Source organism: Triturus cristatus, chromosome 2_1, assembly GCF_964204655.1.
Source record: "Triturus cristatus chromosome 2_1, aTriCri1.1, whole genome shotgun sequence".
Lineage (NCBI taxonomy): Eukaryota > Metazoa > Chordata > Amphibia > Caudata > Salamandridae > Triturus > Triturus cristatus.
In genome coordinates, this window is record NC_140581.1 from 439,966,734 (window position 1) to 439,993,303 (window position 26,570).

Below are 26,570 nucleotides of genomic sequence, written 5' to 3' on the forward strand. Positions count from 1 at the left end.
TCGGCGCTTCCCTCTGACGCGCCCTAGGGAGGCACTCACATGAGCATAAAGTAGGGCACTACGCGGACGCGAGGTCCAGCAGAAGAAAAACTTATTTTCCAAAAGTCCAGCACATCAAATTACAGCACTCTCAACCAAGATGTAATGAAAGACTAAACCTATTTCGTGTTTTACAGCGTATTTTAGTCAAGAAAAGTAAATAAGTTTGTTGTAATGAGCGCAAGCCTCTATAGGTTGTCTTACAAAAAAATGAATGTGTCCTTGTGTAATGTAACTGGTGCTCATGTTAAGTGCTCCAATATCTTCAGGTTGAGGTCGTGCGATATAAAACTGCTAAAGACTTGCTGTTTCAGTTGGAAAATGGCTGCATTATTTGCTGTCATTCGGCTGTCGCCGCTCTAGTCTTTTTGTTGCTACGATAACAGCGAAACACGCCCTTCTCAAGTAGGCATTCACAACGCAGCCATCAGGGATTGGGGCAACGTTTATTTAGAGCCAGTGCTGGGAAATTAAGGACAATTACTTAACTCACTCAGCCAAACCTGTATATTAACAAACGAAAAGCGTATTACACGAAAACAACTTCTATCGGATTATATATTTTTCTATTCCAATAATCAACTTTCAAACCATAAACTAGCCACACGTGTGGATTTATACTAGATTCTTATGATTTATCGCTAAATATTAAATCTGTTTATATGTAATTATTAGGATCATTACAGATTTTTTTTTTTTTTTTTACATCTTTTTATTGTTTTATACAGAAAAATAACAAACCATCGGCAATTGCACAGTCCTAATGAGACAGCACAATGGTGACTGCAGTAAAATAAACTACATGGTTCAAATGATGAAAAATTATCTTTTGAGTTGCGTCAAGGGGATAGTAATTCCTCATCCGAGGAATGCAGAGGTGCTACACAGATTCCTCCCCTTTAGTCATTCCACGTAGCCCACACTGCGTACCACTTTCTGGGGCATCCTCGTGCTACATATACAGTCTTTTCCCTGAACATACACCAGTCGAGGCTCTTATCCCAGGAGTCCATGGTAGGTGGAGCAGCAGCTTCCCACTGCCTGGCTAGATCTCGTTTGCCCACCATTACCCCCAATGTAGCCCAGAGCCTCTCCATACTGGTTAAATCAGTGGGACCCCACATGTTTAGAAGACATCGTTTAACATCCGGACGAATGGTTTTATGTAGCACCTTCTCCATTTCCTTATGTATTGCTCGCCAATACCTTTGTATCTGATCACACTCCCATATTATGTGGTTGAAGTTACCCGCGTGCCCACAATGGCGTCTGCAATCACCCTCTTCACTCCTCCCCATATGGACTAGTTGTGGCCCTGTGATACATGTTCTGTGGAGTATCTTAAGTTGAACCAATCGCAGACGTGCCGAGATTGCCACCTCTCTAGGTGAGGCAACCGCCTCACTTCACTCCTAGTCATCAAACTCTAAGCCATTTCTCTCCCAGCACTCACGTAAGTGCCCTAGTGGGTCAGGGGTATGGTTTTTTTTATAGGTAAGGGAGATCGTTTTTTGGGGAAGGTAGCCGTCCAGCAAACTATCTCCTAATGGCAAAGATTCTGGGGGGGTTGTGCCTTTCTGCAGGGCTGTGGTGATAGCGTGTCGAATCTCCATATACATTACAGATTTTTTTAAAACCTCTCAAATTATCGCACCCACGCATCTCGCTTTCTTTTTCTTTCTTCTCCAATTCTCGCCGTATAGATACGTAATGTAGGCGGGATGCGGGTGATGTTTTCGGGGCGAGTAGGACCGGAAACGTTTCTCTAAAACTTAAAAATAAAGGGAGACCATGACTGCTCGGCAGCGTGAATTACCCCCGTGGATGTCTGTGTCCAGGGGAGATGCAGCTGATGACAAAAGGAAAGCTAGTTTTAAAGCCAATGCACTTGAGGGCGGTCTTCCTATTCTGTAATTTCCCGGTAGCATAATTTACAGCTATGAATCAAGTGACTGCTCCTTCCTGTCTGAGGACATTAGAATGAGCCTTTTTGATGGTGCTGCGGTTGGAGACCATTCGATATCAAATCCAATCACCTCAAAAGGAAAAGTAGGGAAGGTTGCCTTGGTTCAGCTTTGCATATCTGAGAATAAATGCTACTTGTTCCATATCTCCTGTAAGCCTGTCTTTCCCAAGGGCTTGAAAAGACTGCTTGAAGATGAAACTGTCCTGGATGTACATCTTTTTCCCATCTTCTTCACATGGTGTGGGTATATGTAGTAGTTAAGACATTTTGGAGAGAAGTGAAGTGATGGTTGGAGTGTCTGCTTAACTAGGAAGGCTTGCATTCCCCTAAGGCCTGCATATTAGGTGAATATCCAAGACCTACAAAAACAGGAAGTAAATTTATAGATCTATCTTTCGTGCTTACTGAAAGGTGCATTGCCAGGAATTTGAAGGAGTCTGTTACCACCGCTCACCCCACCCCTTACCAAAATTAATAAATGGCACCACAATGTGAGCCAATGGCCCAAATGCAAGTGTCTTGCGCTTCATGCGGACATGAGATCAAAATTACAGCAGACGGCCAATAACACCTCTCTGGGTCAAGATCCTTTATGTATGTATGTATAATTATTTATAGAGCGCACTGTAACCCTACGGGCATCCTGGCGCTATAGACATAATGAAGGGAAGGAACAGAATGGGGGGAGCAAGGAGAAAGTTAGACTCTGGGGAAAAGCCAGGTCTTGAGCCGTCCACGGAAAAGAGTCAGATCCTGAACCTGTCGTAGCTCCGAGGGAAGACCATTCCAGAGTCTAGCAGCCGTGGAGCTAAAAGCTCTGCCTCCCAAAGTAGCTCTCTTTGTCTTGGGAATCAAGGCCTGCCTAGCTGAAGAAGAGCGCAAAGTGCGCGAGGGGACATACCAGCCAAAACGACTTTGCAGTGGTATAGGGCCAAGGCCATGAAGAGCTTTAAAGGCTACACACAGGGATTTAAACATAATCCTCTGTTGCACAGGCAGCCAGTGAAGCTCAGCCAGAGCCTTGGTGCTGGATGAGTAGCGCGGTCTTTGAAGGGCTAGTTTTGCGGCAGCTGCCTGGATGCGTTGAAGCCTCCGGATCAGATAAGCCGGGGACGCAAGCAACAAGGCGTTACAATAGTCCAGACGACTAAGAATGGTGCAATCCTAGGATGGAACTATGGGAAGAACTGTCTAGCAAGAATGAATGATTGGATGAGAGGATTCATGTCCCTGATTTTCAGGCATTTATTGGATTAAAAAAAATTCAAGATGTTTTCCTAAATTGTGTATTTAGAACTTGGCAGCCAGAATCACTCAATCTCCAGTGCCACATTTGCATCACACCACCATTCAAACTCAGCAACCACACTTTCAAGTCACTTCATAACACTGGGCCAGCATACCTCAACATTTGCATCTGCTTTCACAAACCTTCCAGACACCTCTGCTCGTCCAGACTCCTACTTGCACACATCCCACGCATACGGAAAACCGAAGCCAGCAGGTGAGCCTTCTCCTACATTACTCCTAAGCAGAGAACGACCTACTCACTTCTTGAAATCTGCAAGATGCAGAAGACCGTGGCTTTTTGAGTAGGCCCACTATGTTTGTTTAAGCTCAGCACCAGGATACTCTCTCAGGTGATAGTGCACTCTATGAATTTGTATGACATTATATTTACCATTACCCATGGAAGTACTACGAGTTGTTTGTTCACCTGCCAGTAGCTCTTCAGCGGCATTGGAGAACAGCCTTGAGATACCAGTCTTCCTCTTGCATCCAAGTGTCCTAAGTTAATAAAGTATCTTTGGGTTGTACCCATCTTATGTTGTAGCCATCCTTTGAGTTCTCCTCTCACTATGAAAATGGGCCTGTTTTCTCAGCTGAGAATATATTCCATAAACTCTGTGTTAAGATCTGTGTGGTTCTGCTTGATTGGGGTTCTCACCTATTCTATTTTATTCCCTTCGTGTCATCCAGAATTGCCCCACACACGTCAACTTTGACCTCATATAAGACATGGCAGTTATGCAGTCAGCCATAATATATATATATACATATATATATATTTTTTTTTTTACACAAGTTCTGAAATAGCTGTGAAATTAAAATGAGGAGCCTTGACCATATTTCTGTAATGCCATAAGCTACTCCACTGGGGGCTTCAAAAGTCCCCAAGTTAATCTGAAGTTGTGTTCCTGTAAGCCATTGAATTGTCCATGCTGATCTATTTTCCCTATACAGCTTTTGAGGCGCTTCATGTTAACTCTGGAATTTTTTGCATTCTATAGTGTATAGGGAACAGTGTGCAGAAGACATTGTGACACGAAGTGTTAACTAGCTTAGGCAGTGTTGATGGTTGAAAATGCATGCAGAAAACCCATGGACCACGTTGAGATAGCAGATGATTTTGTGACGCTTGTTTTGCCATTTCTACTAAACACCATTAAATGTGCTGCTAAGGTGCTGTGTTTACTGTACCAGACTGAGGCATGAGAACTTGCATTGCCCCACATTCTACAGGGTCGAGGACACCCCTTCTCCTTAGGGGGTTGCTTAGCACTGTCCCATGTGTGGGCCCGGACCTAGCTGAGGAGGGCTGAGAGACCAAGCGCAGCTGTATGGACAGCAAGAGACAACAAAAGAATGTGGTAGCATAACAATTGTACTGGCCAGACGGGCAGTTGGTGTTGGGTAAGGGTAGGGCCTGAACACTTGGGACAGTGTTGCACAGCCATTAGCAGTGAACCCTACCTGGCTACGGCAAAGTGGTACAAGGCTGACCTGTAGTTCCTGTGTGGGCCGGCTCCAGGCCTCCTAAAGACACAGCCAAGGCACCTGGCAGTGGGGGGTCTGAGTAGAAGAGAGTGCCAGCCTCTTATGGCTGTGTGGGAGAGGGAGTCGGTTGGACACCATTTGGCTGGGCCGCCCTTCCAGTGACTTGTTGCTCCTTCGCCTTTGCGCCGCGTGCCTGCCGCTTGCTGCACAACATTCTCACCAGTGAGACCATGCTACCATTACCAGTAGTCCCTGTGGAAGAGCGGAACAGGAGGCACACTCAAGAGCCATGCGGCACAGGGGCCCAGAACGTGACCCTCATGAGCCAGTCCATACTCAGTCTGTACATACTGATCTAGCTCAGACGTGACATATAGCCAGCCACCCGGGGAACGCCTGAATCACTTTTAACAGGTGGGTGGGCGGGGTGCAGACAAGCAAATGCCCACCGCCCAACAAATAGTGATAGGATGCTTGTGCTCGGCTTCAGACGTGGTGGAACAGGAGACACGCATTCGGCGGCGACAGGCACTGGCACAGCGCTGAACGAGAAGTTAGACCGCGTTCTGTCGGTGGTGAAGAGCAGTGGTGTGGTGCTTGAAAGCAGGAGGACCTCCCTTGAGAACAAAATAGATAGGATCACCATGGATTTTAACCTGCTGAGGGCTGACCAGCACAAATTCGAGGACAAGCCGTGTAACACCGAGCAACAGCTGGAAGAACTGCAGCCAGTCACCCAAGAAAACTCCACGTTATTACAAGCACTGCTGGGCCGGGTAGCCGCTCTGGAGGACCGTGTAGAAGATGCAGAGGATGCACAGTGGAATAACATCCGAGTGGTCTGGTTCCTGGAGGGTGTGGAGTGCCGTGACGCAGTGGCACTCACAGAAGCCTGGATAAGGGAAGGATGTCTTTGGCGGAACTATCCACGCAATTTGCAGTTGAATGGGCGCACCTAGTCCCATTAAGGAGAACCCCGCCGGGTGCTTGCCTCAGGCCTTTCCTTTTTAGGCTCCTTAACTACAGAGATCATGACAGCATCCTCTGAAGCCCGCCGCCTAAAAGAGATCAGGGTGAACAGCTCCGCAATTATGCTGTTCCCTGACTACACACTAGCTGTACAGAAGAATAGACACGCCTTTCTACCTGTCAAACGCAGACTTTGTGAACTGAACATACGATATTCGCTGCTCTTCCTGGTACGCCTGCGCGTGGTGGACAACACAATGACCCACTTCTTTGACAATCCGGAAGATGCCTGGGACTGGATGGAAACTGTGGGCCACGCGACGGCGGGGTACCGCCCTGTAGTCACTGAGAGAAAGCCTGGCAACGCTGTTGGTCGCTGAAATGAGCGGAGGCGACGAACGCGCCCACCCGTAGCTGTGCCTAATCTAGGGGCGAGGATTTCAGAGCGGAGGAATGCACTATAGACTTCATTCGCCCGCTAAGAAAAAACTCGAACCATGGAGCCAGAAAACAAATCTGCCAGGACGACTAGCGACGAAGACTCCTCGACTGGGCCCACATTGGGGACAGAGACACCGAAGCTGCCAGATGTGACCTCGCAAACAGCAGATGACATTATCTGATTGAGGCGCGGCCCAGCCAAATTCTTCTCCCGAGCCATTGATAGCCCACACAACACAACACTGCAGGAGTTGACGAGCGACATTCGGGCAGGCATGGGTCTGACGGATACACAACCGTTGAACTAGCAGGTTGCAATTGATGGCCGCACTGGCTCTGACTCACTGAATGCATCCAGCACACAGGTACAAGGGCGCAGGGAACACAGGGCCTGACTCACTGTACTGTAAATGGCGCATGCATCCCCTATTACAATCAAGGGTTTGAATATGTTGCCAGACATTGGCATATTAGTTTGGGTGGATCCCTGCTACATATCTGCTATGTTAATGTTTTACATGTTCTACCTGGTTGGGTGCTTTCCCAATTCACGCCTTGAGTGGCGCTGTCCCATCCCCCCTACAGGTGACACAGAGACGCATCCAACATAAAGCAATACAGCTGTGATCGCCCACACAAACATATTAACATGGAACGTGAGGGGCATGCACACCCCTGCCCATCGTTATTCAATATACGCCTACCTTAAGCGGAGGTCCTCACATATTGCACTCCTACAGGAGACCGACCTGACTTCCCCGGAGATAGACGGGCTGCAACGCCGTTGGCATGGACAGGTATTCGCCATGGGGTACTCGTCTTATGCTAGAAGGACTCTGATTTGGGTATGGGTTGGGCCCCCCTTTGTCGCGGAGGAGGCGAAGATAGACCCCAATAGGAGATACGTGCTGATGAAAGCTAAACTCAATGGCTTGCAGCTAGTGCTTGGAGCGATATACGCTCCTAACTCAGAGCAGGTGTCCTTTCTCTGCTCCCTTTTGCCAATACTAGGGGAATGGAATGGAATCCCATTGCTGCTGGGAAGCGACTTTAACGTGGTCATTGACACAACACTGGACCGCTCCCCCCTCCCTTCTACCTGTCAAGCACGCACTCTACGTCCAATGCTCGAGTACTGGGGGAATGGCTGAATCAATGGTCCTTGGAGGAATCCAGACGCAAGAGTGTATTCCCACTCCTCAGCCCCTAACGGATTGCACGTCTGCATCGTAGAATCTCAGATATTACACCCCAAGGTTGACCATATAGAGTATCTAGGCCGAACCCACTTACCATAAGTCACATTGCTTACGTGTGCAACAGGAGCGGCCGCAGCAGGCCATATCCTGGGGCGTCTACAACCTCTGCCCTGGAATATGTGCCATTCCGAGAGGCAGTGGTGTCTGCCATGGCTGAATACTTCTAACTGAATGAGGGGACAGCAGGAAATAAGATAATTGAATGGGAGGCGTTCAATGTGACTGTCGGGGGCTAATGCATGAGAATTAATTGGAACATACGCAAGCATCTCTAGTCAGCCATAGGAAAGATAGAACAGGACTTGATGCAACTGGAGGCGTAGCTGGTGGCATGTCCAGCCAGCACACCAAAACTAGAGGTGAAGCGTGGGGAGCTAGCGGACTTACGGGAGCGCCTCAGATGTGTCCATTACTCAGCGCATGCAGCCTGCACGCATGCAAATTCGGACCGAGCAAGCCATCTTTTGCCGTGGTTCATACGGCAGGAGCAGGTAACGCACCCCATCCACACACTCTGAAGTGGAGCTGGTTGCTTTCTGTAGACTCAAACGGAAACGCATGCGGAATTGACCAGCTACTACCGAACCTTGTACACATCCAAAACCGTCTCTGAGGGTGGGCAACTTGATGCCTTCTTCTCTCAAATAAGGCTTCCCACTTTGGATTGAGCGCAATTGGCGGATCTAGAAGTGCCCATCTCACTAGACAAACTAAGAGAGGCCATTAGATCACTGACTACATGTAAGACCCCGGGCACAGATGGCCTCCTGTTAGAGTATTAAACAAACCTATGTGCCCGCGGTCACTCCTCAACTACATGCACTATATGCAGAGGCACTTAAAACCAGGTTACTCACTGCCTCTCTCCGGCAAGCACCGTTAGTCTCCCTACTCAAACCCGACAAAGATCCGGTTGACCCTGCATCATACCGCCCACTGGCCTTACTAAATATGAACTATAACATTTAGCCAAATTACTGGCCAAAAGACTGGATCCACTGGTGCCAGACCTAGTTCATCACAACCAGAATGGGTTTGTCCCATCTTGTAACACTTCACTGAACCATAGGCGCTTCTTCAGAGCAGGGTCTGCTCCTCCATTAGGGCAGAGGAGCGTCGCCCCACTGCTTTCTCGCAGTGCAAGAAGCAGAAACATAAAATGGTAAAACTACCATTTTATGTTTCTGCTTCTTGCACTGCGAGAAAGCAGAAGGGTATGCCTGGTTTGGGGCGGGTGGCTGGGTGGGTCTGCTGGAGTCCAGGGGAGGAGTGGTTTGCCCACTCTGAGTGTGCTGACTGTTAGGTCGTCCCCAAGGCCGACCAAACCAGTCATGCGCACTCTGCATTTTCTCTATGTAGGCTGCATGCCGCCTACATGGAGAAAAAAGGCCTCCCCATAGACGCCTGTTGGGGCGGCCTCCCAACCAATCCCAACACTGCCATTGCAGCATTGTGATTGGCTTTGGGGAGGGGAGGGAGGCTGCCTGCTTCCTGCTTCCTGTTCAGGAAAAAACAGGACCGGGCAAGAGCCAAGACAGCACGGTACCCGGGTATGTACGTTTATTTGTATTTATTGTTTTAATTGTCTCTGCCCCTTTGTGCATGGACACCCGGAACCAGAACCTGCCCACAGCGTGGATAGGATCAGGTGGCAGCCCAACACCTTTCGCTACTTGGGTATCAGAATCTGTCCCCTCCAAGAGGACCTTCTGGAGGGCAATCTGGGAAGGGCGATCAGAGCGCTGAGATCACAGATGACTGTCGGGCGTACACTTCCTCCTTCGGTGATGGGTAGGATAGCCTTGCTGAAAATGATAGCGCTTCCCAGGCTGCTATATTATTTCACTAAATTGCTCCTCTACCTCCCACTCTCCCAATTCCAGTCGATAGAGTGGCACATGAGAGTTTATTTGAAGTAACTCCAGATGCAGAGTAGCCCTAGCCAAACTTTACCTCCCAACAGACAGTGGAGGACAGGCAGTCCCCAACACGGGGGCACTACTACCTGACTTCACAGCTACAATGGGTGGCAAGATGGCTAGCGGGACACAACTAAACACTGCTGCCGTTGACCCACCTAGGTCGCAGTAATGCATTCTTCGTTTGTTCCACCCTTGAGCTAAGCACAGAATGCCTGGGTAGCTATTCGTAAAAGTCGCACACAAATTATTTCACAGAAGTCTATACATTACACGCACGGTGTCGTCTTATGCACCGGCACTGCCACTGTGTGGCACCTGCGGGGAGAAGGTGTTGCGTCTACTGCAGAGCTATCAACATGGCTGGAGGCAAGGGTTCAGACGTTGGGGGATCTTTACCAAGATGGTGCGCTCCTGCTGAATGAAGTGCTCGCAGAAGTGAATGACCTGCTACCTGGCCACTTTTTCCTGCATCGCTCCCTCCTGGCGAGCCTTAGGGACAAATGGGGGGGGGAACATGTCCACAGAAATACCTACATACCTGACCATCCAGTACCTGCATATCATGGGGCGGGGCAGGCACCTTACTAAATGGCTTGCTGACTCGTAACGACACAACACGGGGCTGTCCCTTGCACCACTTAGGCAGCGGTGGGAAACGGATAGAGGTCGTCCTTTCAAAGACAGGGAATGGACTGAGGTAGTACACAGCCCTACCTATGTTCCATGCAATGCGCGCTTCAAACTCGTACAACATTACATGATCCAGAGAGCATACCTCACCCCCGCAAAAATTAACACAATTTACAAGCGAACGGATCCGAGTGCCCCAGGTGTCAACTGCTAGACACTGACCTCCTCCATATCCTTTGTGCCTGCCCATCGCTGAGCACTTACTGGGAGCAGGTCAGTGACGCATTGGTGACATGCACTGGCCGCATCCTTGCATGTACGTGGGAGGAATGCATACTCCATTTCTACCCTAGAGGTAAAAAGCGGAAAGTCACCTCCCGCTTCCTAGATCTGGGCATGCTGAAGGCTAAACACCTGATCCCAAGGAGATGGAAGAGGCCTTATTCACCAGCCCTGCTGGCCTGGAGACAGTCTCTTCTAGTGTGGGCTAGGGCGGAGGGAGCGGGGCTGCGAACTGAGGACTCCCGGTGGCTTCGCAAGTAACCTATTGTGGCACAATGGGAAGTAGTTGTACACGGCTTCCTGGGAGCACACACAAATGACACCTAGACCACCCCTCAGCCCTCCCCTACAAGATAAAGCTAGCCCCCCCTTCTGATAAGCCTGTTAGTTTGATGAGATTCAACCCAGCACTTTCAAATGTGAGGAGTCCATACACTATTGCACTGAACAGAAATAAACACGAGTAATGTCTGTTGTAGCCAAAAGCAGAGCATGTATTTGTCAGGAAAAAATGACTTCTTTAAAAACATTGGCACAATGCATGCTTATATTATTTGAAACTTGCTCTGACTAGACTTCGAGTTTACTGGTATTATTGCAGGCATTCATTACTAGCGATCCAGCTATAAAATCCAGTTCTTATGGAGCAAATCACAGGCCACGTGTTATGCTGTGCTTTTTGCGGGAAGTGCGGCCAACACACAGTAAAGGGAAGAGGTGTGAAAGGGGTTACTGGTGGTTTGGTGATGAACCACTCCTAGTAGTCCCTGGAAATGCCTGGAGTGAAACTCCATTTCATTCAACTTCATGCTGACATTGCAATACCGCCAGCCTTTGCTTTTCCCCTCTAGTCCATACGATGGTACGAAGCACAGGGAGGGTGAGATGCGTCTATTTGAAGTGAGTCTTATATAGTTGCTAATGAAGTATGGCCAGAGTGTGACTAAAGATGCTGGGCAATGGACAGTTGTGGGTCATCTATTTATGGGAGCTATTGTTGTATCATCTGTTCCACTCTTGGATTGTAAAATGGTATCCACTAGTCCTGAAAGCTGGGATGATGGCAAGTCATAGGATAGATGCTACAGTGCCACCTTCTTGTGCAGGTTTTAAGTATCACCAACTCGGTGGCATTGCTAACTACAGAAATGCAATTAGTTTATTTAATCTTGAAATACTACTGTGAATTCCACCACTTTGTCTAGTAAAATCAAAATGTTACCTAATGCATGATCTCAAAACTGGCTTTTTTCTTTTATGCAGCATGGCGATATGTGGGCGCGGCTGGTGGATTCTTGTTCTTATTCATTCAGCTCATGCTGCTAGTGGAGTTTGCACACAAGTGGAATAAAAATTGGTGAGTTCATTGCCACATTATTTTACGCTGAATGGAATTAATATGTGTGATATCTGGGGCCGTATTATACATAGTGCCCCTGGGCGCCAAAGGTGTGTGCCCCAGCTTTGTGTGACAAGGGGCACTATGGTATTACTTAAGGGGATGCAAATGCTTGTGTGGCCCCTTCTGCAATACTGATAGCACTGGTGCATAGTGTAGCTTGTGTAGCACCAGCATTATCATGGGAGGGCGTTTCCTTATTTGCATAGGGATATGGCACCAGCAAATGAGAGAATCACTTTGCCTCTGCGCCCACGCAGTATTGTAGATGTGGGCACAGTCAAACGTGCCCTTAGGAGGCACACTGGCAGAGAACACCACCTAAGGGTAGCCCTCTGTAGGGGGAAAGAGGGTCTCATAAACCCCAGACATTCCTCTGCAGGCTGTGCAGTCACTCACTGCACACATCTGTGGGGGGTGTGGGGACATCTTATTCCTCTTAAAAGTGCTGGCGGCAACCCGCCTACACATAGAGAGAGAGTGGCTTTGAAGCAGCTGCTCCATATTTTACTGAATGTGCTGCCCCCAGGGCAGTTCAGGTTTGCGGCTACCGTGAGGGCAGCGCATTCATCAGAATAGTGAGCACTGTCCCTGTGTGTGTCCGTCGCACCTGTATAAAGGAGAGCTATGGCCCTAACTGGGCCATTGCTTCCTGTATGTATTATGAGCCCTGGTGTGTTTTTATTTGAAACTATGACATGATGGTATCTGTCAAGAAATATGAAACTTTTTTGTTCACCAGTGCGGTCACTTTGACCCCTGCAGAGACAAGAAATACCCTCTGGGTTCTAGGAATCCATGTTTACCAAAAGGGGAATGTGCGTGCAATGCTTTAATCCATGGCGGCACAGCACACAGGATAATGTGCTGCATGACTAACCACTTATAAGGTCCCAAAGGCGAGACCTATTGGCTATGCCAATGCTTGTGTTTCCCTGCAGACTATTTTGCTAGACGTAGACATAATTACGAAAAACATGACTTGCTTACACGGGTTGTTTTTGGACTTCTCCTTACCACTGTGTAATAAACAGGGTGAAACGTAGAGTAGATGAAGTCTTCTTTATTTTAAGAACATCCATCAAAGCGTCCCAGCCACAGCAGGTTCATCTCAACTGTCGCTTACGGAACACTCTAACTCTACACCATTCTACATTCTAGTTCCCACACCAATGAAAGGAACAAATATATAAATTAAGAACAACATCAAGAACATTGAATACCGGATTACCGCACACCTCCCCCCGCACATAACAAAAAACTAGTCACAGATATAATCCTGGAACTTTAAAGGAATAGAACAAATGCGAGAACTCCTAAGCAGAGGAGATGCATGCTGAACTGGGTGAGACTGGTGAATAGGAGACTCAGCAGGAGCAACATAACGTACAGGAGCAATTCTATTAAGGTTCCAAATACGCCCATCATCAAGTCTCACGGCATTCTTAAATAATTTAACAACCTTATGTGGAATGGAGAACCTACTACCTCCACTCTTTTGTGGAGACCTAACCCGTACACAGTCCCCAACATTAACTAATGTACGAGCAACAGCATGTCTAACATCAAAATTAGCCTTTATCTTCCTAGACTTGGAGTCTTGACGAATCCTCCACTGAGGATCTTCAGAAATACACACATCAGATCCATAACCTCTCATCCAAGATTGAAATAATTGAGTGTTAGGAGTACGCCCTCTAAACAACTCAAAAGGAACCTTTTCAGTTGTGGAATGAGGAGTTAAACAATATGCTAAAACGTTTTCTTGAATAGCATTTCTCCAGTCACGCCCTAGTTCTTTAGCAGACTGTATATCTTCCTTCAACACACGGTTGAATCTTTCAACCATCCCGTTACATTCAGGATGATAGAGAGAGCATTTTCTATGAACAATACCCCTCTTGCCCAGAAAGTCTTCCATCTCCTTTGAGACACGTTGCACTCCATTGTCACTTAACAAAGTTTCAGGGAGGCCTTCTCTGCAAAATACCTCCTCTAAGAACCTTACAACATCTCTGGTTTCAGAACTCTGAGTGACTTTGACCTCGGACCATCTGGAATACATATCAACAAGGACTAAAACAAAAAATTGACCAGAGCTGGAATGAATTGGTCCCAGGAGGTCTAAAGCAACATCTTGCCAACACCTAGAGGGAGGATCGCGAATAATCATAGGTTGGGTCCTCGTCTTGCAAACTTTGTCCGACAACTTACATTCTGAACAATCCCTAACTAGCCGTTCTACAACAATATCAACCCCCGGCCACCAGAAGTGCACCCGAACTCGCTCTTTTGTTTTTGAAATATCCTGGTGACCATTGTGTGCAAGACGAACAATCTTCTCTTGCAAAGAACTAGGTGGAACTAAACGAGAGCCTCGCCATAACAGATCTTTGTGAAGAGAGAGTTCATGTCTCACATTCCAAAATTTCTTTGCACCCTCGGATAATGATCTAATGCCTGTCCACCCATCAGACACAAACTGGCAAACCTCAAGTAATACTTTGTCATTCTTTAAAGAATTTTGCCATTCCATCTCAGAGACTACTCCATCAACAATCTTGGACACTTTGAATGTGTCAAGCTCCCAGAAATCTTCAGAGTCACATACATCATGACATTCGGGCACCAAACGTGATAAACAGTCAGCAACTTTGTTGTCAACACCAGTGATTTACTTGACAAGAAAGTCAAAATCTTGTAAGGCAATGATCCACTTACACATTCTAGAAGAAACTGCATTAAGATCTTTCTTGCCAAACAAATCCTTTAGGGGTTTATGATCAGAATGAACAAAAAAAGAAGAACCCCACAGAAATTTCTTTAGTTTTTTGATGGCCCAGTAGATACAAAGTGCTTCCTTCTCAATAACAGAATATTGTAACTCTGGTCCAACAAGTGCCCTAGACAAAAACATAATGGTTTCTTCCTTCCCACCTTTGAATTGTTTGAGAACCGCCCCCAAACCTTTAGAGCCTGCATCTGTGATTAAGATTGAGTCTAAGGAAGTGTCGAAGCTCTGTAAGGAAGTAGCTGATTTGAGAGCTTCTTTGACCTCTACAAATTCCATCTGACATTGAGATGTCCAAACAAATTTCATACCCTTTTTTAAAAGAGATCTAAGAGCATGGGTGCGAGTAGCAAAATGTGGCACAAATTTATTATAATATTCAGCCATGCCTAAAAAAGTTACGAGTTCTTCACGTGACTGAGGAACTGGTAAGTTGTCAATAGTCTTGACTAAGCTTTCCTTGGGTTTAACACCATCAGAAGTCAATTTGTGCCCAAGGTATTCTGTTTCCCTAAGATTAAATCTACATTTACTCTTGCGAAGCGTCAAGCCTCTCTTGCTAAACCGTTCGAGAACACACCCAAGTCTCGAATCATGCTCAGCCTGTGAAGAGCCATGGATCAGCACGTCGTCTTGATACATTTTTACCCCCTTTATGCCCCTCAACACATCTTCCATGACCCTCTGAAAGACAGAGGCAGCAGAAACAAGCCCAAATGGAAGAAGAGTGAACTTGAAAGTCCCAAACGGGGTGACAAAGGCTGTTAGATCCATGGATTCCGGATCAATTCTTACCTGATGGTAAGCAGCACGCAAATCAAGGGTTGAGAAAACACAAGAGTCCTCCAATTGCGTGAGCATCTCAGCAATGTTAGGAAGTGGATACTTGTCCGCAACCACAGCGCGGTTAAGTGCACGCAAGTCCACACAAAGACGCACCTCACCTGAGGCTTTGCGTGCAAGAAAAACCGGAGCCAACCACTGACAAGCTTCAGTCTCTACAATGATACCGTCCCGTTTTAATTTCTCTAGCTCGAGACGCATAGAATCTCCCATGGCAAGGGGAACATTCCTTACATTGCAGGAAATGGGACTTGAATCAGGCTTTAAAACTATTTTGTGAACATAATTTGAAAGGCAACCCAGGCTCTCATTGAAGACTTCACAGAATTCAGATTGTAAATTCATTTTGAAATCATCCGAGCAAGCAACCTGTTTATCATGAAGTCCTACGCTCCTAATGGTTTTGGAGACATCCGCATCTGAACTTGTTAAATCTCTAAGGACGATACACGGATCTCCCCCAGGTACTAAGGAAACCCCTAGGTCGGCCTGGTGAAACCAGCTGATGATGCTGTCACCCCTACATGATATGTATATTTTCCCAGCTGTTAATCTCTGTTTATATTCTATACAACCAAGAAAGTAACCAAAGAGTTTTATAGGTTGCCCTCCATACTCCAAAGGTTTGATATCAGGCTTATGCACTTCCAGTTTACCTTGTAACTTTAAGTCGAAGAAATCCTTCGGTATAAGGGAAATTTTAGCACCCAAATCAAACAACATTCTAATATTACAATCCTTCACCAGGACACAATCTACAGGACCTTTACACTTGTTGACAACACCTGTGGAGATAATTTCCCCACAATGCAGACCCTCATATTCATTTTCAGAGTCAACTTCATCAAAGAAGATTTCTTTAACCCGTTTGCTGGACTTGGGTTTCTTGGACCTACAAGCTTTGGACACATGACCAATTTTCCCACAATTGTGGCATTTGGACGAAAGGGCAGGACAAGATTTGTCATTAGCAAGATGACCATAAAGATCGCATCGAAAACATTTGACTCTGTTATCGTCTTTCCATCTGGAATTGGATGCAAAATAATTAGTAGGGCGATTCTTCGTACTTGAGTCAAAATTTTTCAAAGAAGATTTTGAAGAGGACTGTTTTTGAAAGCCTTTGTCAATAGACTGAACTTTTTCTTGACCTTTTTCTAGGCCTTTTTCTTGAGAATGATCATTTTCTTTCTTTTTAATAACCCCCACACATGCCACAGACTGTTCAATTCTCTTAGCTAACTTGATGACTTCATCAAGATTCGGATCAACCTTTTTGCCAAAGTTCATCTTTTGTCTTTTCCACATTACAATCAAGCATAAACTGGTCACGAATCCGTTCCTCTAATGAACTTTCAAACTTGCAAGTAGCTCCCAGTTTGCGCAAAGCTGTAATGTAACTTTCGACAGATTCCTCTGATTGTTGAACACGTCTCCCAAAATGATATCGTTCTAAGATAGTGCTGAGTCTTGGAAGATAATGTTTATCCAACTTCTTTAGAGCGATTTCAAATTCATTAAGATTATCAGCTTCATCCTCTTCAAGATCTGGAAGGTGCTCAAAAACATCTTGACCCTCTGATCCTAAACAATGTAATAGAAGTGAAAACTTTCTCTCTGCGCTTAGACACCCCACAAACTCTGGCATAATTTAGAAATACTTTTTTCCACTTTGACCAGCGTATTGGGGGGTGCCCAGGATCAGAAAGAAAGAATGGTGCTGCTGTTACATTCTGCATTTTTTTTTTTTTTAGAGATAAAACAAAAATATATAAAAAAAAATAATGTATAATGATCAATTGCACAGTAAAGCAGACATAAAACAAGTCCACCATTCACACATAAATTAATTGCAACAATAAAGACTGACAAAGTTTTCCCTTTAGCTGTGTTTGTCAGCGCAAGATACACAAGGAGCTATGCTGGTCAGCGAAACGTAGGAACAAGCAGCGAAATAGCTGTAAGCATTCATAAAATGAGATCATTCGAGAGTTGCTAGGAAACATGAAACACAACAGAGTAGAAACGTCACCCTTGAACCAGGAAGTGTGACATTTCCTAAGTCAGCAAGTTTCTTAAAGGTGACGGCACTCTAGAGGGCGCAGTCCGGAGCCTTTAGGTAGTCTCTTAAAGGTAATGGCGCTCCAGACGTTGCAGTCGGCGCCTTTCACGCAGCGTCGTACGAGGAAGCCCCAACAAGACACGCTCGATACATCGTGCGACACCCTGTGAAATTAGTATCGTTGTGTTTATGGGCTCACAGCAGCAGTGTGATGAATGAAACACAACTGGGCACGGATCGTGCCGAAGCCTCCAATAAGTGAGTACGCTACAAAATTAGATTAAAAGATCGAGATGACAGGCATTTACGTGAGCGTAGAGTCAAATCTCAAATAGTACAGTGTGGGGCAGCGATCACAAAAAGAAAAGTTGTGAGAAGAGAAGTGGTAGTCTTTAAGCAGGGCGAGCGTCGAGCTCAGTAAGGACACGCGTTTCAAACAGGAACAACGCGCGATGTGTTAGGACGCTTACAGGTCAGCTGAGTGAAGTATGAAAGTTCACCTCGGGTTACTGTCTCTTTGATCCCGGTCGTCGCCAGTGTAATAAACAAGGTGAAACGTAGAGTAGATGAAGTCTTCTTTATTTCAAGAACATCCATAAAAGCGTCCCAGCCACAGCAGATTCATCTCAACTGTCGCTTACAGAACACTCTAACTCTACACCTTTCTACATTCTAGTTCCCACACCAATGAAAGGAACAAATATATAAATTAAGAACAACATCAAGAACATTGAATACCGGATTACCACACACTGCCTTTGTGATGATGCGCTGTCCTACTCAGTCATGTTTTGTTAGGCTCTTCTTTATGTGATGTCTTTGCAGTCATTTGTAAATAATCCTCTCTTGCCAACAGGACTGCTGGTACGGCGCATAATAAACTGTGGTACGGAGCGCTCGCCATCGTCATCCTGTCCTTGTACTCTGTTGCTGTCGGAGCTCTTATTATGATGTCCGTATTTTACACCCATCCCAGCGGCTGCCTGCTCAACAAGATTTTTCTTGGTGTCAATGGTGGCTTGTGCCTTTTGGTGTCCATGGTGGCTATTTCTCCCTGTGTTATGAAGCGTAAGTACAGATTACATGACTTTTGATCTGTCTCATTGGTTTGATTTTGTAGCTTTATGTTCTTATACATGGAAGCCCGTGTTTTTTTGTGTGAAATCCTTTTGCCTGTGTTGATATTCGAAAGCACTGCACCCTTCATCAATTCAAACATATATTTTTTTTGTTGTCGTGCCCTATCTGGCTAGGCTCTCCCGGCCTGATTCACAGAGCTATTAATGCTCCTAAATGTGTAAAGAATTGTGTTTACCTGGGCAGATTCAGCTTGGTGATGCACCGAATTGGAGTTTCTCCTTTTCATTTTATGAATGAATAAATAAATATGCTGAGGGTGTACTATGGGGGGAGAGGGGTGGCACTATGGAGAGTTAGGGGGTAGCCACAGGTTCCCTACCTGGAGAACCCCCACGTATTTGTGGTTCTTTGCAAGCTCAACGCAGCCTTGTGTCATGGACTGTAGTAAATCTGTGATCAATGGTAGAGACCTCCCCCAGGCATATAATAATGACAAAAACACAAGGCTATGTCATAGGTAACATACTATCGTGGTAACTCTTGCAGGAGGTAGTGTATCTCACTCCACCTCTGTTAGGGCAAGACCGAGGGGTCCTAACAGTTGGTTAACAGTGTTCCCAACTACATCTTTCTGGCTTTGATTCCCTTCCCTCTCGCCGTGCACTGCCCTGCTCTCCGCTTCAGGTGAGCGATCCCAAGCATCTTATAGAAGTTGCACAACTGTTTCCCCAGGAGAGAAACAGCCTTTACAACAAAGCCAGAACCCCGCATACCTTTACCATGCATGCGACACTACCACGCATGCCATTACCACACAAGTCTTTACATTAATATGCCTTTACCATGCATGCCATTACATTGAATTTCGTAAAGGAGTGAATGGTAAAGGCATATTCGTTGTTAAAATTTTAAAGGTAAGTACATGAAAGGTTTTCTTTAGGGTTTAGGATGGGTAAAAGTTTATGGCTTTTTGGGGAATTTTGGGGGTTTTGTGTAAAAAGGGAATTTTTAGGGTTTAGTGTGGGTTTGGGTTTTTGGGTGGCAAGGATACTTTTAGGGTTTAGGGTGGGTATGGGTTTTGGGTGGAATGGGTATTTTTAGGGTTTAGAGTGGGTATGTTTTTTTTTTTGGTTTTTTTTGCATGGGAACTTTAAAGGTTATGGGTGGGTTTGGGGTTTTGGGTGGCAAGAGAATTTTTGGGGTGAATTTGGGCGCTAAGGGATTTTTTAGGGTTTGGGGTTGGTATGGGCTTTGGGGTGGCAAAGGCGTATGCTTGTGTGTCAATATATATTATTTTTTTCATGGGAGTAATACTTACTGTTAAATATTTATCATGCATATGCCTTTACCATACATGAGTTTACAGCGAAGTTCCGCTGTAAAGGCATGCATGGTAACGTCATATGCGTGGTAAAGACTTGCGTGGTAGTGTCGCGGTCGTTGTAATGACTGCGTTGTATAGCCAAGGTAGTGGCATGCGTGGTTCCATCATATATATCCTCCCCAGGATTCAAAGATTGTTTCTCTATTTTGTTTATTTTTATTAAACAAAGTCAATTGAGGTTGGAGATTACATGAGTGAAAAGCTCTTGAAGCCCTAGGGAGTGTCTAAACTGGCAAAATCTACTGAAAAAACTGGACTAGGGAAATATTAAGTGATTATTCTGCTTAAAATCAGCCAAAAGGTAGAGAATCTTTCCAACTGACATATTTCGCATTCCGTCTACAAGGAAGCATTATTTCTCCAGCATTGAATCCCTCATAGACTCACATGTTTAAATCATTCTGCGATGTTAATTTGGGTATTCACATATTCTAGGTACTGACTTCTATTCTCTTAGTTTTAAGGTTACTCTGTGCCTAGTGACCCTAGGCACCCCCCTTTAGAAATATTCTGCTAAACTTTAGAACATTTCCTGGTGCCAGGTTGAAGCTGCTTCTGTTCCCTCTTGCTAGAGGAAACTTTGGAGAAAAGAGTGCAGAGACCACTCCATTGGGCAAGTACCTGTTAGTGCTTCTCCAGTGGGCTATTTTTCCATTATGGCCCTTTAATGTTCTAATGCAGCTGTTGTGTGACGTGGAGCTTGGTACATTCCTAGAGCGTGAGCAGCGCAGTCATTCCCAGACTGACCGGTACTGGTGGAAGTGACGGAGGCAGCTGCCCCTGTGGTTCTCTCTCTTGAGTATACTTGTCCTTACTACTTCTAGCTGTACCCCTTTCCTTACTGTCCCTCAGCATACTTTAGCAGCAAGCAGCATAACCTTCTTAACTAGATTTTGAAAAAATCATAAATGCGAATTGAAGGACACTCCTGCCAAGACTCTGAGGAATATTCTGAGTAGGTTTACCTGCGGTATCAATCTCATTGCTACTTCAGTGTGCCTCAGTATTAGTCATTTTGTCCATTTTAAGTGTCACACGTACAATAACTGCTATAATTGCATTAGACCGATTGCACATACATTGTTTATGTACTAAGACGGTTTCCTTTCTTTTCTAGACAAGCCCCACTCTGGGCTTCTGCAGTCGGGTGTGATCAGCTGTTACGTGATGTACCTCACATTCTCAGCTCTGGCCAGTAAACCAGCAGAAACAAGTAGGTTTGTGGTGGCTTCAAAGATGAGTAGAGTGCATAGCCGAATTAAAATGTTTCATACGATTATTTTATTAGCATTTAATTTACTCATAAAAATAATGATAGTACGTTAGGCTTCTTGGGTTGCATCTATTTAAGAAGTAGCATCTTGTTCTAATTTACATTGTGGTTAAGTGGGTGACCAGAACAGGGGTTTTGAGGAGCTGAGTTATGTGAGTGTGTAAAGAGTGACAAAAAATGTAAGTGTGCTCAGACTGCTGTCTCAGCCCCAGGTTCTTGACTTTGTAATTGAATGTGCTTGTTTTTTGTGAAATTCACTTTGCCCCCTTGATGGCGGGAGTGCTACTTGCATCTCTGAAGAAATCGTTCGAGAGACCTTGCTCCAAACATGCACTTTGGTTGCAGAGACCCATTCCATAGCCTCCCAGTCCTGCATGTTTAACTTCAGATTTTTGCAGAAAATTGCCCACTACCTCCGTGACCTTGTCTGGAACCCTGTCTATTTAACCTAAATGTGTGGGTGTTTTTAGTGTGACCTAGCTATAAAGGAATATGGTGCTGTACATTAGAAGGGACGGGATTATACATTTAAGGGAAGTTAGATATGCTGGTTATTCTATTGGCATCCATGTAGGACAGGCCGTCTGTGTTTACTTTTGGTAGAGGTGTTACTTGAGGCAGGGGCTCCTCAGCCTGCTTCTGAAGTAGGAGTGAACTAAGACAAAGAAAACCACCCTTGTTGCTCGAGGCAACCGTTTGAGAATATGATGGCGTGCGTTTTATTGCATCCTTGTGCCAGCTTCTGTGTTGGTTGACTGCCACTCTTATTATTGAACATATTTTATGGATAAGTTGTCACAGAAGACTCTAAAATGTTTATTCTTTTGGATGCTACATAAGCCTAAAGGTATCCCTCTGTTAGAAGAGACCATTTTCAGGAGGGGTTGATACGTGCCTCGCCTATACACCACCTCAGTAGGAGGGGAGTAAAAAGGGAAAACTTTTTTTTTTTTTAAATTTATTTTCCCCGCATCCTACTGAGGTGGTGTATAAGTGTGGCACATATCAACCTCCCTCCTGAAAATTGTCTCTTCTTACAGGGATACCTTTGTTTATTGTGTAGTTTCTAGAGTGCATATCCCCACATCCTTAGATATTCGAAAGGATCTCCCTACCCTTCACGGTTCGGAAGGTCCCTTTACCTCAGTTACTGACGTTTTGAGCAGTATTCTTTTGGAGGACCATGACGAAGAGGGTAAGACATTTCTTTTCTCTTACTACTTTTATTAACCAGCATTGGCATAGCCAATAGGTCTCGCCTTTGGGACCTTATAAGTGTTTAGCCATGCAACAGTTAATGTTGTTGCAGTAAGGATATTGTGCTGCATAACTAAATACTTATAAGGTCCCAAAGGGGGGACCTATTGGCTATGCCAATGCTTGTTATATATATTTCGACGGACTACTTCAGAATAGTCCAGCACCAACTAAATCCCAACAGTAGGGAAGTGTAGTGGTATCTCGTTCTTGTACTACACAAGTCTTCCAATAAGTTCTGGCAGTGAACGTTTCCATACAGTTGCATAAGTCGCCCAAATCTAGGGTTTGTCCTCTTCATTCCACCAGGGAGTTGCTCTGTGCAATAGATGAATTGAACTGGTACAAACCATGGAGCATTGACACTTCAAAGATTCCGGGGCGTCTAAATTGTGTGGCGCATTTGGAGTATGTATTTCTCATTTAAGGTAAACTGATTTATGATTCGAGAATTGTAGGCGGGTTTGTAGCCCGTGATGGCATAAGCATGGTGGTTTTCTGAATGAATTCTGGTAATGTACATAGCAGCGCACACAAACCTTCAGTCTGAACATATTGGCGAATTGAAGACGAGAGGTGGTGTCGGATTTAATGATTGGTTTGTATGCTCTAGGCCATGGCAAAATGTAAATTGTGGCGTGTAATTTCGGGAATTTGATGTGGCGCTTGTTATACAACTTTTGAATTCACGCCATTTTGTCACTTACTCTAATCACATGACTACTGCAGGGGCATCATTCCCAAACCTAGCGTCTCAAGGAGAGAGGGTGGCTGTTAGAGCGCGCCTTCAGATAAAATGCACAGCAGTCCCCAATTACTGCTCCAAACAAATCAGCGAGCGGAAGCACTAAGCACATTGCAGCAGACATTTCACACTTCCCCTGCAGTTCCCACTGGCACATTTCACACTGTGCATGGAGGAAAAATGTCTCAGCTGTTTCCATGAAGCAAAATATATATTCATCTGCAGCGGCGCTGCATGCATTAGTTAGTAGGTGTTAAACTTGCTGACGATGAGGGATGTTTTAACGGTGCGGAGCATGGTTTGTTGTGGGGAGGGGGCGCAGTGGCTTCTTATTCAGTAAGCATGCCACCCTTCCCCTTTAAGAAACCCTGAGTGACCAGTCCATTGCGCTGACAAGACGGACTGCCATTGAAACAGTAAATGGAATGGTAAATTTGTTTCATTTTTTTAATGCACCTTTGCGTGATTCAAAAGTTTTCAAAAAGTGTAATGTGGCAAAAGGGTCCACTTAGTCGCTTGAGCCCGCTCTGCCGCCAGTGTTGGTGATTAGGAGACGTGCCGCACTGCTAACAAAAAAGTTAGAATGATGAGAAAATAGAGTTGTTTGTGCCGCGCATCCAACATTGTTTAACATTAAAGGGGGCGTGCCGCGCTATTTAAAACAAAGTTGAGGGAGCGTGGTGCGGCCCCGTGAGGGGGGAATAAAAAAAAACACGGCCCGCGTTCTGTTTAGTGACTGTTTTGAAGCACATTCGTGCTTGTGGCGGCATCCGCCTTGCGGGAGCGAGCAACACCCAATTAGCATTTGCGCCGCTGCTCGCTCCCGTAAGGTGAATGCCGCCACAAGCACAAGTGTGGGCTTGAAAATGAGCAGAGCGACGGCTAAAGGCCCTCCTATGCAGTGCATGCGCGCTGCGTAGGCGAGACCTAAAAATGGGTTAGTCAGTTTTCTCCTAGGAATGGGTCCCATCGTTATTTAGAACTGCTGGGCGTTTGTGCTGTGGTTGCAGGTGTTGGGCATCGGATCTCATATTTGGAGACCAAGACTTATTTTTCCTCATCACACTTTAGCTCATAATAGGAAAGAGAAAGTCAGGAAAGGGAGAAAGAAGGAGGTAAAAATCAGTGACCGGAAACATTGACAAAGTTGGAAAGTTGAAAAGCAATGTAGCCTAAAAGAGTGAGATGAAGGGATAGGAAATGTAGGGTGGTGGAAGAAACAGGCACAATGTGGAATGAAAATGAGGCAGCCCTGGTATTCAGCAACCCTGGCATTCAGCAGTTCCAGAGGCAGGCTCTAAAGAAAAACTTTGGACCACTGCCATTATATTTATTTATTTATCTTAAAAGTTAAGAAATGTATAAAAACGGCCTGGTACCTTTCTTGTCATGGACATTATATTTTTATGTGACCTACTCAGGAATACGTGAGAATCTGTGAAATTATTGATTGATCAGCATTTGAACTAGATTTCGATTGCCACAGAAAGTAACATTGTAACTGGGTGTAGATCAAAATGAATTTGTGTGAAGCTTAATTGCACTGGCACAAAAGCTGCGTCAAAAACATCTGAAAATGGACACTGCAAAAATGAAACCTCTCTTTTTTAGGACTTTCCTACAGACACCTATGGTCCAAGAGGATTGATACTTTTGGCATGTGCATGTTTTCTTCTGAGTCGTAAATGCTGTTTGTCTGTTGAGCCATTACAAACTTGCTCTTTGGCATATTACCAGTGAGATTGTGCCAGATGTCGCAGAATACATTATGGTTTTCTTGGCCTAGATGATTCATGATGGACAGTATGCAGCCAAGTATGTTTTCTTCACAGGTCTGGATGCCATAGATTGCTTAGAGATGGCAGTCATTGCTGATGTTGCCCTTCTTCGAAATGTGTGGATGCGATCCACCGTGTTCTCTGTCTATGTACAGGCCTACCTCATAGATATGCCTTTTGATAGGTCCCATCTTTTTGGTGAGATGGTGAACTTTGCGTTGGAGCACCTTTAAGGACAGCAGAGCTAAAGCATTCTCCTTGGGGCTGTTGGCCCTTGCCTAACAGTTTCTGCATCAATTTCGAAAATTTGGAAGCTATTCCAAAGGGTTGATGTATATGCAGAGTCTGCCTTCCCAACTGCTAATGCAGCACCGTGGACACTGGTCTACCAGGCAGCATGTGGACCTGCAGCTATAACAGCCAACAAACCACTTTAGTTTGTCCTTAGTGGTGCATGTTCAACATTTCTTTCCAGGCTGGCGATCTATCACGTCCAACAGATGATTTTTAGAGAGTGCTTAAGACTGTTGTACCCTGCCTTTACTCTCCAATCCACCCATGATCCGTCCCACGCTTGAACTAATTTCAGAAGAGCACTTGCCCGTCTGTTGCAGGCGGTGCACTGTTGATCTCCAAGGGTGCCATTGAGAAAGTGCCAGACTCAGAAAGAGGAAGGTGTTGTTATTCTTCCTTTGTCTTTGTTTCCAAGAAGGAGGGCCACAGGCTTATTCTGGACCTTCTGCTTCTGAATGGTATAGGGCAAATTTAAATGGCTCATGCTGGCCAAATATTGTCTGCTCTGGACTTGGGTGACTGGATAGTGTCCTTGGACCTGTGTGATGTGTATTCTTATACCCATTCTTCAGTCCCGCAGACAATATCTGCGGTTCAAGGTAGGCCAGGATCATATTATAGCATTTGCTGTGCTCCCCTTCAACCTCACCAACAGCTCTCATGTGTTCACAAAAGTGATGGCAGTGGTAGTTGCTCACCTCTGGAATTCTGGGAGACGAATACTCCCCTACCTCAGTGACTGGCTGTTTAAGGCTTACCTGCCACAGTTAGTCAACCCATAAATTTCATGCGGTCCACCGTCGTTCGGTGAGGTGGTCTACGACTATCAACAAGCGGAAGTCCCACTTGACTCGTTCGCAGAGGCTTTTATTAATTTGGACAATCCTGAACACCGTGGGGTTTAGTATTTTCCCTGAGCTGCAATGAGCCCAGCACGTTTAGGCTATGATCCTGATGTTTCAGGTTCTGTTCAGGATCACTTTGAGAGTGACCTCTGATTAGACTTTTCAGCCTTGTGCATCCTTGGCAGCTATGCCAGATGGCACATTCATGCTCTGCAGTGGAATTCCATTTTCCTATGTGCCCAACATCAATGCAGTCTGACCAGTTTGCAGTGGTGCCTCCTTGAACACAATTGGTCCATAGGTAAGCCCCTCTCCCTTCATGTCCCGAGCTGATGGTAGTGACGGACAGCTCCCTGCTGGGCTGCAGAGATCATCTGGAAGAGGTGGAGATTAGGGTGCTCTGGTCTCCGGCAGAGGGCCAACTCCACCTCAGCCTTCTGTATTTGCTGGCCATTCATCTGGTTCTGACCTCCTGCCTGCTGTCCATTAAGGTGAGGCTAGTGCAGGTTCTCACGGACAACACCACCATGAGG

At 45.6% G+C, this 26,570-nt stretch overlaps 1 protein-coding gene across 1 annotated transcript in view; it reads left to right on the top strand.

Moving 5' to 3' along the window:
* The window catches only part of SERINC5 (serine incorporator 5), a 202,134-nt gene that overhangs the window by 144,940 nt on the left and 30,624 nt on the right, over positions 1-26,570 (top strand). Inside the window, exons 5-7 of the mRNA XM_085632223.1 lie at positions 11,550-11,643; positions 18,238-18,449; positions 20,963-21,058. Of these exons, the coding sequence (XP_085488349.1) occupies positions 11,550-11,643; positions 18,238-18,449; positions 20,963-21,058 (402 nt within the window). The remainder of the gene's footprint in view (positions 1-11,549; positions 11,644-18,237; positions 18,450-20,962; positions 21,059-26,570) is intronic.